Source organism: Fragaria vesca, linkage group LG2 (genome assembly GCF_000184155.1).
Source record: "Fragaria vesca subsp. vesca linkage group LG2, FraVesHawaii_1.0, whole genome shotgun sequence".
NCBI lineage: Eukaryota > Viridiplantae > Streptophyta > Magnoliopsida > Rosales > Rosaceae > Fragaria > Fragaria vesca.
In genome coordinates this window covers 12,962,106-12,975,488 of record NC_020492.1, presented here as the reverse complement: position 1 = coordinate 12,975,488, position 13,383 = coordinate 12,962,106, and the positions used below count along the sequence as shown (strand labels likewise).

The following is a 13,383-nucleotide window of genomic DNA, read 5'->3' as shown; positions in this document are numbered from 1 at the left end:
AAAAAAAGAAAAAAAAGAAAAAAAAAAGGGGCAATCATATCATGATAGCACAACAGTGATCAATATCATTCCAGGAAAATAGGTTTGTGCTGATATCATGATAGCTATAGTTTGTGTATGATTTAATCAGTTGTCAATTTGTCTTGATTAAGTTGCATTTGTCACCACAAGTTCTTTTGATGGGGTGTTTTGATGCGTAACAAATGCTATATCTCAGATTATGGATTTGATCATACTGTAAATTGTAGTTGAGTTGTGGATTACAGGTCTGAAGTTGTTTTGGTAATGGTAGCCCCAAAATCTCAGTACGATAGCCATAGGTCTGCAAGTTGTTTTGGCAATGGTGATGCCTAGCATGTGGTTTTCTTCCAATTCCATTATAGATATATAACAAATATAAGCATACAACCTATTTAAATGGACTAGAAAAAGAATGATAGTTTACAGAAAATCTCAAGATGTGTTTTTAGAAAGATTAAATTGGCATGGATATTTGTATTGGTAGTATCTTACCTGATGATGGATTCTTTTGTTGGATGTTATGCTGCCATTTAGCTCATGTACGACACCAAAGGAATGAATATTCACATGCCTTTATGTATATTGTTTCCAGAATACAATCTGCACAGCTATGGTGCTCAATATCTAGTGTACGCAAACTGAAAGTACAACTTTCATTTAGCGTTTCTCATTTTCTCCCTCTGCAGGTACTGGTACTTGACTGATGAGGCTGCTGCACTTTTCTCATCCGATTTTGAAATAATATCAAATTCTGGAATGAAATGGAATAGCTGCTGGTTAGGCATATTTATACTTTGAATTTGTGATGCTCGATGAGAAACTCTAGTTTAACAATTGCATTCATCATTGGATAATAGTTTGTTAAATTAGAAAAAATATTGTGGTATTCAAAATTAATTTAGTCTAATACATCATCAAACATGGGATAGGACTATTTTGATTATTCTGCTATTTAGTCCTAAGCAGTACCAAGCATGGGTCTAGTATTATCACAGCATAAGCCAAGCTTAGACAGTCCAGGACTGTTATTAAAAATAAGCCTGTCTAAGACAGTCCTGTGTAACAAACATGCACTTATGGTTTGGCTGCATATTTAGGCTGTTTTTTGATGCGTTTGGCATTCCAATGTAGCAGGTTTGGTTGGAACGGCAGGATAAAGAAGCTTATTTGTAAGAAAGAGATATGTTGGCAATGGCAGTGCCACTGAGGTTATCATGGGCTTGGGGTCACAAATCCCTCCCCACAATTTTCCAACACTTTCCCGGAAAATTTAACCTCAAAGCTTCAACTTCCAGCGACGACTTGGTTTCGCTTTCTTTGCCCCAAAACTCTCCTCTCTCTGGTACTCTTCAAACTAAACTATGCAACAGAGATGACATTTATTTATTTTTGATTATGAGCGCTTTCTTTTAAATGAAATGAATTACTTGTTCCAAAGATAAACAAATCAAATCGTTATGATTTTTGCTATTTTCATGAGAAAGTAGACCCTGATTTTTGGTCAATCGTGATTCAGGATTGGAGGATGTATTGTTGAGCTTTATCTTGGGCAAGAAGAGGGCCACAGAAGTTGCTCACTCGTAAGAAATTGTTGACTAATTTCACATAATTTTTGAACATATTTCAGTTTACAGCTTTGTTGGTCTAATTAGTTTGAGCCTACCATGTAACTCACTTCTGGTTTTACTTTCTAAAAACATGAAGAAAAAACAGAAAAAAAAAAAATATAGAAAAAGAGTTGAATTAGGTTTTACACTATGCTTGATGACATGCTGCATATACTTGGTTTCAATGTCGGAACGCTTGTAAATTTCCCTCGAATTAGTTTTGCTTAGAAATATGTGCTTGACAAAGCTCTGAACTAGTCTGTGTTCGGTTCAGCTTCAACAGAAGTGGAATCTCTTACTCTATAGATTTTCATTTGTTCTTTTGCCACTTACTTCATGATATCATTGTTTAGAGATTCAATATTCACTTCCAATCGACTAACAGGGTTTGGAGACGTGTGGTTCAAGAAGGAGATACGGTAATTGACACCACTTGTGGCAATGGTCATGATACCTTAGCAATGCTCAAGATGGTTGCTGATGCATCGGGTAAGGGTTCAATTTATGGAATGGATATTCAGGAAGTTGCTTTACAGAAAACTTCTTCTTTGCTGGAAGAATCAGTCAGCCTAAAAGAGGTACCCTTATCTTTCTTCACATTAAATACAGAGTTTCGGCACTTGTACTTCATTATCTTATAGTTTTTTCTTAAATTTAGGGAAAGTGAAAGTTTGAGCATTGAGAAGTTGTATCATGAGACTTGAGAACTTAGTTTCCTGATCAAATTTAGCAATGAGTTAAAAGGGAGGATGGGTTGGCTTAGGACCCATCAGTGAAAAAAGGATTTCTCTTGATTCAGTAATGCCGCCGGATTGAAAGTTAGTGCGCTTTCCATGAGCAATTTATTAACTTTTAATTACATTTTTTAACCTTAGTTGCAAAAATGGAGGATGAATTTCTGTTGCCCATCCTGTAGCCATTCAGAAAATGCTGTGGCAAGAAATATTGGCTTCACGCTCTTAATATTATCTGCAGAGTCTATTGGAGTCAGAGTAGTAATTCACGACTTTGCTAAAGTTGTGCATTCAGTGTCTATTGCATTTCCAAATTAAATAGTAAATAAAATTACTAATCTCACTCCAATATATCCTGCAAATATCATTGAGCCAGTAAAAGGACTAGCCCATATTTGTTATGAGGCCATAGTATTGTCTGAAAGTCGTTAGATACTGTTGTGGCATTCAACTAGGCTAAGGCAATTCCACTCAATACTGTTGTGGCATTTAACTTTTAATTGTGAAATAGTTAAAATGTTAGTGTGGCATTTAAGTATGCGAAGGGCTACTTTTTAACTGTGAAATAGTTAAAATGTGAGTGGAATTGCTATTGCAGGTTCAGAAAAGGTTCTAAATGTCAATTTGTGATGATTATTTTATTTTTTATTTTTTTTGCTTTCATATATTTGGGGGATTTTTTTTTTCTGTATCATACGTATATATGGTCTTATATGTAATTTGTATGTTCATAAGCCTATAAAACTGCATATTATTTACTTCAGTGATTTGTTTACTTTTTTTTGTTTTTAATCTTTACTGGTTGTAGGTTTTTTTTTTACCTGAGAAATTTGACAAATGACCAACCTTTTGTCTTCAAAATGATTTTTGACCTTCATTTAAAAACAGTTGAAAAATAACCATTTGGTGTGGTGAAATGACATATAACCCTACCTCTCCTTCAGTTCTTCCTTCTCCAGCACGGCCTCATCGATCATCAACTTCTCAACTTGATCACCATCCTCAACGCAGCCCCATTTTTTCAATTTCACAAACCCCCAATTTCATTTCAATCCCGATTTTTCAATTTCACAACATCCAATCTTAACTCCAGTTCCGAAGTTGCAATATCTAGATACAAAAACAGTTGCATGATTAGCTGTGAATTATGTTCAGGTATTCCTATAACCACTGATGTTTCTAATTCCTGCCTTTGCAAATCTTTTGTCTCTTGTGGATGTATAGATACATAATAGCTTTTTGTGCCTATACAGTTTGATCAAGCAGATAAGAAGAAACTTTTTTGATAAACAACTATTTCTATCAACTTATTCAAAACATGGATGCTGTAACCTTTAAATACTTCTGCTTTTAGGTTCGTCCCATCAAATCATCATACTAGTGACAATAGTTGAGCATAATTAAAGGGCATCAAGAGTGAATGTTGAACCATTCAAAAAAAAAAAGTGAATGTTGAAGCTAACATTCTCTTCTGAGGCCTTGGATTATTTATTTAATTATTATATTGTCCAAAGCTTTTAGAGCACCCTCCAGTCCAATGATTTATACAACAATACTGTACTATATTCAATGTAGCACCCATGGAAGGCTGCTACTGCATGGTACGCAATTACATTGAATGAAATCGGCAATCCCTCCATGCCGTGACCTCAATCATGAAAGTAATGGAATCAGAGAAACTGTAAACGACATTGGGATCGGAAACGCCTGTATAGGAGTGTTGGGCATGTTTGAACCGAGTGCACTAGTCATTAGAGGAGGAAGAAGAAGAAGACATGTTGTGTCTTCAAGGCCTCGGTGAGTTTCAAATTGACTCGCTGGACTTAGAATTGGGGTATGAGTTGGAGAATGTGTGGTCGAACTACTCAATACGAATGAAATTGGGGTTGAGATTGAAAATGAAATTGGGGGGTTGTGAAATTGAAAAAATGGGGTGGCGCCGAGGATAGTGGTCAAGTTGAGGAGTTGATGATCGATGAGGCCGTACGGGAGAGGAGGAAGGATTGAATGAATTGAGGTGGGGTTATATGTCATTTTACCATACCTAAAGGTTATTTTTCAACTGTTTTTTAAATGTAGGTTGAAAATCATTTTGAAGACTAAAAGTTGGTTATTTATCAAAATTTCTCTTTTTACATACCTGCACCTAACATCACTCATTTGTAGCATGTTTTTATTTTTTTTTATAATCTGCAATTGTTTATTACCTTCAATATTGTGCAGAAAGAACTTGTTAAGCTCTTCTCCAAATGTCACAGTAAAATGCGTGAAATTCTTCCGCCGGATACCTGTGTTAGGTGCTTACTGGTCACTATAGTTTGTGAATTTTCTATTCTATTGTTTTGGCTTTAGAATCTGTACCTCAATTTTCATAGGAAAATATATCAGTTTCAATTTATTGCAACTCTTACCTTAAGTTCTTTTTAGTATAAACTGTTCTGCAAAAGAATGTGAATGAAAACAACAGAAAAGAAGTACATTGAGAAAGCCCAAAGTTAGCTCCATAAACCATATATGTTGGAGGCGTACTTTGTAATTTAATATTTTTTTGTCTCATAACTGGTTCACCAATTTTTGCAATAATAGCTTATTATGCGGCAGGATTAAGTGCCCTTTATATATTTCAGATCTATTTGCTTACTTGGGAGGAGATTTAAACGTTATTTTCAAAGTTAAGAGTGCACTGAAAAAACAGTTCATTCAGTTCAATGTCTTGACGGGGTAAAGAGCCTAAAATTATGAATCAAACTTCTGTTTAACATGTATGTTTTTGGTGGTAGATCATTATGCATGTAGTTTCTATGATCATCTGTGGATATCTAGCTGTATTCAGAGCAAAAATTAGAACGTAATATTCACAGGCATTTAAATTCTTACATCTGGAGAACAACCTTGAGTGACCTCCCACTCTCTTTCTCTCACATCTATATAATACGCATTTGAGGTTTTTTATTCTTTTAAATTGCAATGTATCATGACAATATTGTAGAACATATTACTCCATTTTTTCGTTGGAGATCAACCGACTTCCAACTGAAGCAGAACTTGATTTCGTGGTTGTCATTAGGCTTGTTGCTTTCAACCTAGGCTATCTTCCTGGTGGTGACAAAACAATAATCACTGAATCAGGAACAACACTGAAAGCATTGGAAGTTGCAAAAGATATCCTGCTGCCGGGAGGGCTTATCAGCTTAGTGGTTTATGTGGGGCATCCTGGTGGATGGTAACATTTTTGCTCTGAATTCTTTCCCCTTGGTTATTTTGTTTTCACTTTTTTGTATTTGGCTCACTGTTTGTAAGCTTCTGAGAAGCTTTCAATGCATATGGTTAAGTAATTTCCTCTGGAATACTGGAATAAACATTTTAAAAGCAATTTTTAGGAAATGGGACAATATAAGACACTTAAATTCCTGAAATTGCAAGACTTGGCTTGCTTTTTATGAACAAACAGTATGTCCCTAGGCCCTAGCGTTACTTTTAGTTTGATATTTATGGCTTAGTTTTGTGTTTTTCCTTCCAAAAAGAAATAAGTTAGGTGGGATTGTGGGAGCATGATATATGTGTGTCTATATATATGTTTATACGCGCGCGCACACACACATCCTTTTAAACCTTCTTTTCAAACTTTCCAGTTGCAGTTGAGTTTATGTACATATATTCTTTTGTACTTGATCTTGCAGGCAAAACCTTAGTTGTACTACATCCTTTTCAGATATGTCTTCAAAATTACCTGCTTAGAGTGAGGTAGGTTTGTTTAGGTTTTACTTTCTAATTTCACTCCTAGAAGAGAGAGAAGTGAAAGTGAGAGGGAAGAGAAAGTGAGAATGACATAGTTAGTCTCATGAGAGTAGTAAATAGGAAGTGTCTCCGGGGTTGTGTATGTTGAAAAAGTAAAACATAAAAGAGTGAACCTAGACTGAATCCCAGGACAGCTGTACCAAATTACTGCACATATTCCATCCAATGTTGAGCTTGGCTTCATGGAATCGGATTAACATTGTTATATTATTGAGCTTGAAAATATTCATGAGTTACTATAAAAAGAGTTCTGATTGGTTTTTCCTACTTAAAGTCTTAAAAATACGAAACTGAGAAAGGTTGAAACTTGAAAGTACTATGAAATGAATGATTTGGGTATCACATGCTTTTTGTTGGGTCAAAGAATCCAACTTACTACACCAATTTGCTTTTCTATATTTCACATATAGAATGTCAATTTTGTCAAATTATCCTGCTATCAAGGAATTTCTGTTGTACTGCTATATCTTGGGCTGGAACACTTCTAAAATTCTGTTGTACTGCTATATCTTGAACAGTACCATGTCTCTGTTACCAGAAAATGGGAACGCCAATTGCTTTTGGTTGTTTTTGGAGAGAAACCATTGACTCTTAACAAGGTTACTACTATTTTAAAAAAAAAAAAAATATAAAAACAAGAATTAAATTCAGTTTACCCCCATGAAGTTTGGGAGTAACTTCATGTTAATCCCTATACTTTCAATTTCATCAGTTTACCCCTCAAACTTTTGAATTTTCCTCAAGCGTGACCAAATGTCCTATATTCTGTCCAAATCGGACGTTAACTGCTGATAATTTTAACCTTAATTGTGAGGCCAGTATCTAGAATTTGGGCAAATCGGACCTTATATGTCCAAATCAAACCTTAACTGCTGATAATTAAAGGTCAATTCAAACGGAATATGAGAATTTGGGCACGGCAGACAGAAATTGAAGAGTTCAAGGGGTAAACTGATGAAAATAAAAGTGTAGGGACTAACATGAAGTTACCCCCAAACCACAAGGGGGTAAACTGAATTTAATTCTAAAAACAATGTCCACAAGTGTGCACATAATCATGCATGCTGATTTTTGCATAGTTGCGTGAAACAATTTTGAAGTGGATTTGGATCCAACTAAATCCTTGTCAAATTGTTGATTTTATGTTTTTCTATCTGTATTGATACTGGGTCTAATTCAGAAAACAATGTGATCTAGAAATTAATTCAAGAATCATACTTGACACTTTCTCCATGCATCCTGGTCTGCAATTGGAAGTGCATCCCAATATGCGTTTTATCAAATTTCAAATTATATGTCCGGAAGTTGAGGAAGGTTTCATAACCTAAATACACTCTTTCACATTCCAAGCTTACCATATGTTATAAACTTAGAAATATAATACATGTATTGCTTTTCTTCTCTTTCACCCTTCTGTGGTATACCAGCTAAATTGTGATCCACTTTTCTTGTGCAAAACCAAATAAATAAATCATTCCATACTTGTTCTTGTATAAAACTTTTGCAGTCCCTATGACTGACAATATTCATTTAGAGTATTGAACTTTGATCGTGTATCGAAGCTTATAGGAGGCGAATATTATACCAACGCTAAAAAGTTTATGAGCACCCCTGCTTCACAAGTCGAAACTTTTATTCTCTTGCGAGCTGGGAATGGTTTGATTGGTCTTGAAATAATAGCTGTACTTGCTTCATGATGGAACTGTCGGAATGGTTTATGTTGGCGTGAACTGTTAAGTTTTAGAGTTTGTACAGTGAATCCTTTCTTATGCCTCTGTTTGTTTGTTATAATATATTATAGACATACTATAATACAATATTCCATGACATATATATGATACATAAGTATTCCACTTCAATCCATGTTACTTCATATTTGGGGCAAAAACTAGTTATATACTATAGATTTATCTTCTGTTTAATTCAGGGAAGAGCTGCAGATTGTACGACACTTTGTTTCTAGACTATCTGTTGAGAAATGGATCTGCTGTGAGTATCAGTCATCAAATCGATCAATGTCTCCAATACTTGTTTTCTTATTCAAAAGATGTTGAATCGCCAGGGGCTTGGAAAACTAGTATTCTATATAGTACTATTGCAAGAATCAAGCATTTCAATTGCAAGAGGTCATGGGAGTAATTGCAATACAATTTCAAGACCCTCATCATTGTCCTCAATCTTTTGCAGAGGGGAAGTCTAGCCTAGAAGTATACCAAAATTTGGGAGATTATTTTGCAAAGTTGGCTCACTCAACTACGTGTATAGGTCTAACAATATCTTCCATTGTAGTACTTGATTACTAGTCAGTGAAGTATTTAATTAATTGTTACTTTGCTATCACATATTGCAACTCTATATATATGCTTAAATAGTATCCTCGTAAGTAAATATATTCATTGCCATCAGTTAAATTTTTCTTACCTCCATTTTTTTTTCTTAAAAATATGTACTTTCCAGTTCTGCTGTTTTGGATGTGATATCCTCGTTATGCTGACCTTTTCAGTTCTTTTTTTGCTCCTCCCCTTCACTCCTTCCATGCATAGGTTCTTACAGCTTACTGCAAGAACCATCCTTAGTAGACAAGGAGGATGAATTTGTGGATGTGAACAAGGTTTTTAGTGGCTAAGATGTGAGGCGGTGTCATTTCGGTGTTACTAGGCCATCACCCTCGTGAACAAAAATTCAATCAAGCTGGTTTTGTTGAGGGTATACTTCAGGTGGACGACAACCTGGTCTGAATAGTGGTCTGTGATTGTTTATCACCTCTTTTTGGTTCATCGATGGCAGGTAAGGGTTCGGTTACATGAAGACTGTTAGGAATGCTGTTTTTGAGACATCGAGTATCCATATAATGATTATAATCAGTGAAGCAGCAAAAACACACAGGCAGCCCAACTCAACCAACTACAAGCATCCATCAGTCGTTTCGTTCCTAGCAGTCCATTCCATTGTTACAAGTATGGTTGCCATTAAGTTTTTTCATCTTGGTTGCTTGTTACTAGTCTGCTTTCCTGAATCCACGTCCAGAGATATTCCTTTGGTTTGCCTATGATTTTATGCTTTTCCTCGTTCACGTTACAAGCATCCTGTTAATATTGGTGATTTTAACAGTCTAATTGCAATTTCTCTTTGTCGAAAACAAATAAAAGCAATGGACAGTTAGTTGAACAGGCATGGAAAAGAAAATGAAACAAGAGGTAAATCACAGGTGTAGTCCACTCGACAATCCATCTTTGAATGCCTTGTGCTCGTCTGTTGGGGTACTACGTAAATTTTATAAATTCAAAACGGTCAAAACTTCATCAGTATAATCCGTACATTTATCATATTACTGACTGTAGTACCTAGTTTTTGAAAAGAATGAAAGCAAAGCCCTGTTGGCATCTTGGGCACTTGGACACTTCTATTCGTGTCACTGGCAAAAGAAAACCTGAGATCCCAAAAGCAAGGGGAGAAAGAACTATCAGAAAGCCGAATGGGTGAGGGAGTAAAAAAGAGGATGTAAATAACTATGCACCTTATACTATAATCAATCATATTTACAGGAGCATCGCTCTTACTGTATATTCTTTCATATCAAGAGATCAACAGAGTGAAACATAACAGTATGAAATTCGTCTTTTGCTGAACTTAAGTTTGTTTATTTTTTCCAGATTTGCTGAAATCTAAGGTTGATGGAAAAAAGGAAACTGTACAAGATTTTCATTCTCTTACACTTCTAATCAATAAGCTACTGCAGTTTTCCGTTAGTTTCCAATTCCATTAGATTCTTTCATTCATATCCATCGAGTGTCAACAAGACCATGTTGAATACAGACATATGCAAGAAAAACTAAACAAGGAATGCTATATGTAAGACAGCATCACAATGATGTAGGAAAAGTAAAGTAAATAACAATGAAATAACTGAACTGCCAGAGTTACCATCTTATTCCATTACAAGTTATGTAAGATCATGTTAAGACTCAGACCAGAACAAAACAAAAAACAAAAAACAAAAAGATGATTTCGTTAAGACGGTTTTCAATAAAATAAAAGGTTGGGTTTACCATTCCTGTGTCTGGCTATCCATCTCGATTGATCAATAATGCAATATAAATGGTCGTCTTGCACCAGCATGGATGAAAAACAGCTTTTTTGTGAACTTGGTTTACCTTTGTGGAAATAATTTGAAAGTTGTATATCATAGTTCAAAACTTCACAATGTGAAACAAGTGGCGGTGTTAGAATGAATCATATACTATTCAAAAGCTTTTGAGAGGGAGTCTTTCGTGAGTATGTATTTTTCTTTATCGAACACTTTGAGAGTGTGCAATAGTTACTAGTTTAAAACTCTAAATTATAATTTAACCAAAAAAAATTATAAGGACATCAGTGACAGTTTCAAAACAATAAACATCAATTGTACCGTCCCTCTTAAAAGAGTTGTATAGCCCTAGCAAACTAGGTTATAGGGGAGAAAAAAAAGTGTGTAATCAGAAATGTATAAATTAACTTACTGGTAAATAAAAAATATGTCCAACGCCAGCAACGAATATAGCCTCAAAACACATGAAATGAGAAACCGCATCTTATCAAGCTATAAGAAATTACCTATTAACTTAGCCATTTGAAATAGATCCATTTTGATGAATGAACTCCTTAGTTTCTTCCAAGAATTTAAAGAAGTTGGACAAAGTATTTGAATCGTTGCTTGTGTCTCTTGGAACAAGCCACTCCTCTTTAAGTTGAACATTGACATCCCTGGAGAATTATATGACCTTGGAAATATCAAAAATAGTTGGAGACTCACACACACTTAAAGACTCTGCCTAGTAGCAGCACTGTCGCAGGAAAGATAAGAAACATCAAACTAAAATCACATGCATTACCTTCTAAGGGCAAGAATCTCATAGTTCCTTCGTAGATAATCCGCATACTTTGTAAGAGCATCTTGCGCATACTGTCTGCCCACAGTTCTTACTGAAGCTATGTTCAGTAAATTTTCCAATGAGCCATGTTTTTTCAAGAGCTTCAGGGCAGTCTTCTGACCAAACCCAGGAGCCAGATGTTGGATCCCAGGAACACCATCAGCCTGATCTCCCACAATGCATCCTAGACATAAGTTGGCAGTGAATTCATATTAAGTGAAAAGAGAATATTCCCTTAGTTCATCAGATCAAAATCCATCCCAGAAAAAAACTTCCGGAGGTGGAATAACACATCAAAGAAGGTGATGAATTAACAGTAACTTACTTCTGCTACCCCAATACTGTGAACTGTATTGTAGATTATTCCTATTATTACCATTTTTGTGCTTTAAGTGCATATATGACTAAAATAACAACCAAAACATTGCTGCACAGTTACTCTCCAAAATTGTCATCCTTTCTAGTACAATTATAGACAGTACCAGTGTTCACACTACCAGTGCTCATCATATTCCAGGCCACTTAGTGGTATTATTTTTCAATCACTCTATAAAAGCTATGCAAATCATGAACCTAATATATCAGAGGCACACTCACCCGAAATAACATCTGTGGAGACAATGTTCATGCACAAGGTCTCTACATCTCATTATTCTACAAACAATCATAACATTTATCAAATAATATGTATATGGAAATAAAATTAATACATAGTAGGAATGTAGGATGACCATATTAATCTTAGACTTACTGAGGCTCAAATCACAGCACGGATCACAATTATACTGAGCCATGTAGTGCTTAAGGGTGTAAAAGGACCAGCGCTCTAAATCGTCCAGGGGCATAACGATTTGGACATCCTCTGAAAGCAATTGCTTAAAATCTTTATCAGGAGACGCAATCACAGCTTGATATCCTAATTGTAGAACTTGTTCCACAAGAGTAGCTATAACATCATCAGCTTCATGGCCATCTATTTTTATGACCTGCATAATTTTTCTTTGGATTATGAAGCTAAGATACCAAAACATATAAAACACTTCAATATCTAGTCCTTTGGTCCAAAAGTATCTGATACAATTAAAAGGTGAATGGCATTTTATGTTAGAAGGAACCCAATATTACATTACGGAGCAGACTTCCGGTGTGGAGCACAATTTAATTTAATTTAATTTTTTATTTTCCTTTGTCAAAAGAGAGAGAAAATTGATTAGATAACTTAAATCCATAATTAAAAGTTTATCGAATTCAAAATTCAAATTGGCATTAGAATCTATCTTCCTGTTACTGGCAATTTAATTTTTGCTGTATAAATATTAAGACTATTATCTGTAAAGTTTAGAGAATACTGAAGTTTAGAAACTGGTGTGTAAAGAGTAAGAATCATTATAGTTCAATGGTAACATGTAATAGCTTTCTGTAGAATAGCAACACATGAATTCTGCTATGTGCTCGAGAAATTAGCCTTGAATCATGTTGAGACACAAGACAAGAAGGGTAACTCACAGGCACATTGCATTTTGTAAAAACATCAGTGATGAGTCCATGTGACCTTCCAACATGACCTTTTGAAAACTGTCTTGACAATTTCCACCTGTGTGTTTTATACGAAGGCAGCAACTGCCGGCGGTGCTCGCTTCCTCTTTCACCATCAACAACCTGCCACAGTATAACACATAAACTACACTAAATAAAAACTCAAACCAACTAACTAGCTCAGTGATCTTTGTGAGAGCTTACAGCGATGACAGGGTCAGAGAGGCTGACGTGGTTGAAAAATAAGGAGACCCAGTTAGCAAAAGAGTGTAAGCTGGGTTTACTTCCAGCATAGCACAGAGGATTAACATCTAGAAAGAACACCCGGCTTCTCTTCTTCTTTGGCAATACTAGTTGACCATCAGTCCTTTGTTTATCGTAGCTATACCCACAACTACTAGAAGCAGGAGAAGACGAGGAATTAGCTTCACTGATTTTCCATGTTAGATTTCGACGGGTTGGAAGATGCGGGGTTGCAGGAAGAAAGGGATTGATATGAACTGAAACTTGTACCATTTGGAATCATTTTCTTGTTTCTACTAACAACCGGGATATTTATCCCCACCATCATGTTTAATATCTATTTAATTATCCATAAAATCCGAAATAAATTTAAAAATAAATTAATTAAAATATTAGAAAAATTAGGAACTGACATTCACGTCTTTTTTATTTTTTATTTTTATAAAATGGATGTTAAGCCTTTAATAAAGCAAAAAAAAATGGCAAATTTACACGCGCGAAATGGCCGTGTTTACGCATGCGTGATGCGTGTGT

General features: G+C 35.3%; 3 protein-coding genes across 4 annotated transcripts in view; 2 read left to right on the top strand and 1 right to left on the bottom strand.

The window, feature by feature from the left end:
• The window catches only part of LOC101300218 (protein FAR1-RELATED SEQUENCE 9-like), a 2,365-nt gene extending 2,093 nt beyond the window's left edge, over nt 1-272 (top strand). Inside the window, exon 3 of the mRNA XM_004292440.1 lies at nt 267-272. Within this exon, the coding sequence (XP_004292488.1) occupies nt 267-272 (6 nt within the window). The remainder of the gene's footprint in view (nt 1-266) is intronic.
• A 418-nt stretch (nt 273-690) lies between these two features.
• On the top strand, nt 691-8,477 carry LOC101292757 (putative rRNA methylase YtqB-like). 2 transcript variants are annotated; one of them, XM_004290384.1, is made up of 8 exons: nt 695-797; nt 1,156-1,363; nt 1,538-1,601; nt 2,014-2,206; nt 4,586-4,659; nt 5,430-5,585; nt 6,043-6,106; nt 8,088-8,296. In XM_004290384.1, exons 2-7 carry the CDS (start codon nt 1,204-1,206, stop codon nt 6,098-6,100), a joined length of 705 nt encoding a protein of 234 aa, XP_004290432.1. In that variant the 5' UTR covers nt 695-797; nt 1,156-1,203; the 3' UTR covers nt 6,101-6,106; nt 8,088-8,296. The 2 variants fall into 2 exon arrangements, with proteins under 2 accessions (XP_004290431.1, XP_004290432.1); XM_004290383.1 differs by lacking the exon at nt 6,043-6,106 and having other exon boundaries at nt 691-1,363; nt 8,088-8,477.
• A 624-nt stretch (nt 8,478-9,101) lies between these two features.
• Nucleotides 9,102-13,126, bottom strand: LOC101292470 (5'-3' exonuclease-like). The gene is made up of 6 exons (XM_004290382.1): nt 12,811-13,126; nt 12,577-12,729; nt 11,822-12,056; nt 11,032-11,254; nt 10,754-10,903; nt 9,102-9,590 (listed from the first exon to the last, which is right to left on the bottom strand). The coding sequence occupies exons 1-5, from the start codon at nt 13,120-13,122 to the stop codon at nt 10,762-10,764; spliced, it is 1,065 nt and encodes a 354-aa protein (XP_004290430.1). The 5' UTR covers nt 13,123-13,126; the 3' UTR covers nt 9,102-9,590; nt 10,754-10,761.
• Between the last annotated feature and the right edge of the window lie 257 nt (nt 13,127-13,383).

Coding starts and splice junctions, on each gene's coding strand:
- LOC101292757 (XM_004290383.1), top strand. CDS start 1,204: ATGTTGGCAATGGCAGTGCCACTGAGGTTATCATGGGCTTGGGGTCAC. Junction 1,602..2,013: donor GCCACAGAAGTTGCTCACTC/GTAAGAAATTGT, acceptor ATCGACTAACAG/GGTTTGGAGACGTGTGGTTC. Junction 2,207..4,585: donor AATCAGTCAGCCTAAAAGAG/GTACCCTTATCT, acceptor AATATTGTGCAG/AAAGAACTTGTTAAGCTCTT.
- LOC101292470 (XM_004290382.1), bottom strand. CDS start 13,122: ATGGTACAAGTTTCAGTTCATATCAATCCCTTTCTTCCTGCAACCCCG. Junction 11,255..11,821: donor GTGCTGTGATTTGAGCCTCA/GTAAGTCTAAGA, acceptor ACTTATGTCTAG/GATGCATTGTGGGAGATCAG. Junction 10,904..11,031: donor GAGATTCTTGCCCTTAGAAG/GTAATGCATGTG, acceptor ATAATTCTCCAG/GGATGTCAATGTTCAACTTA.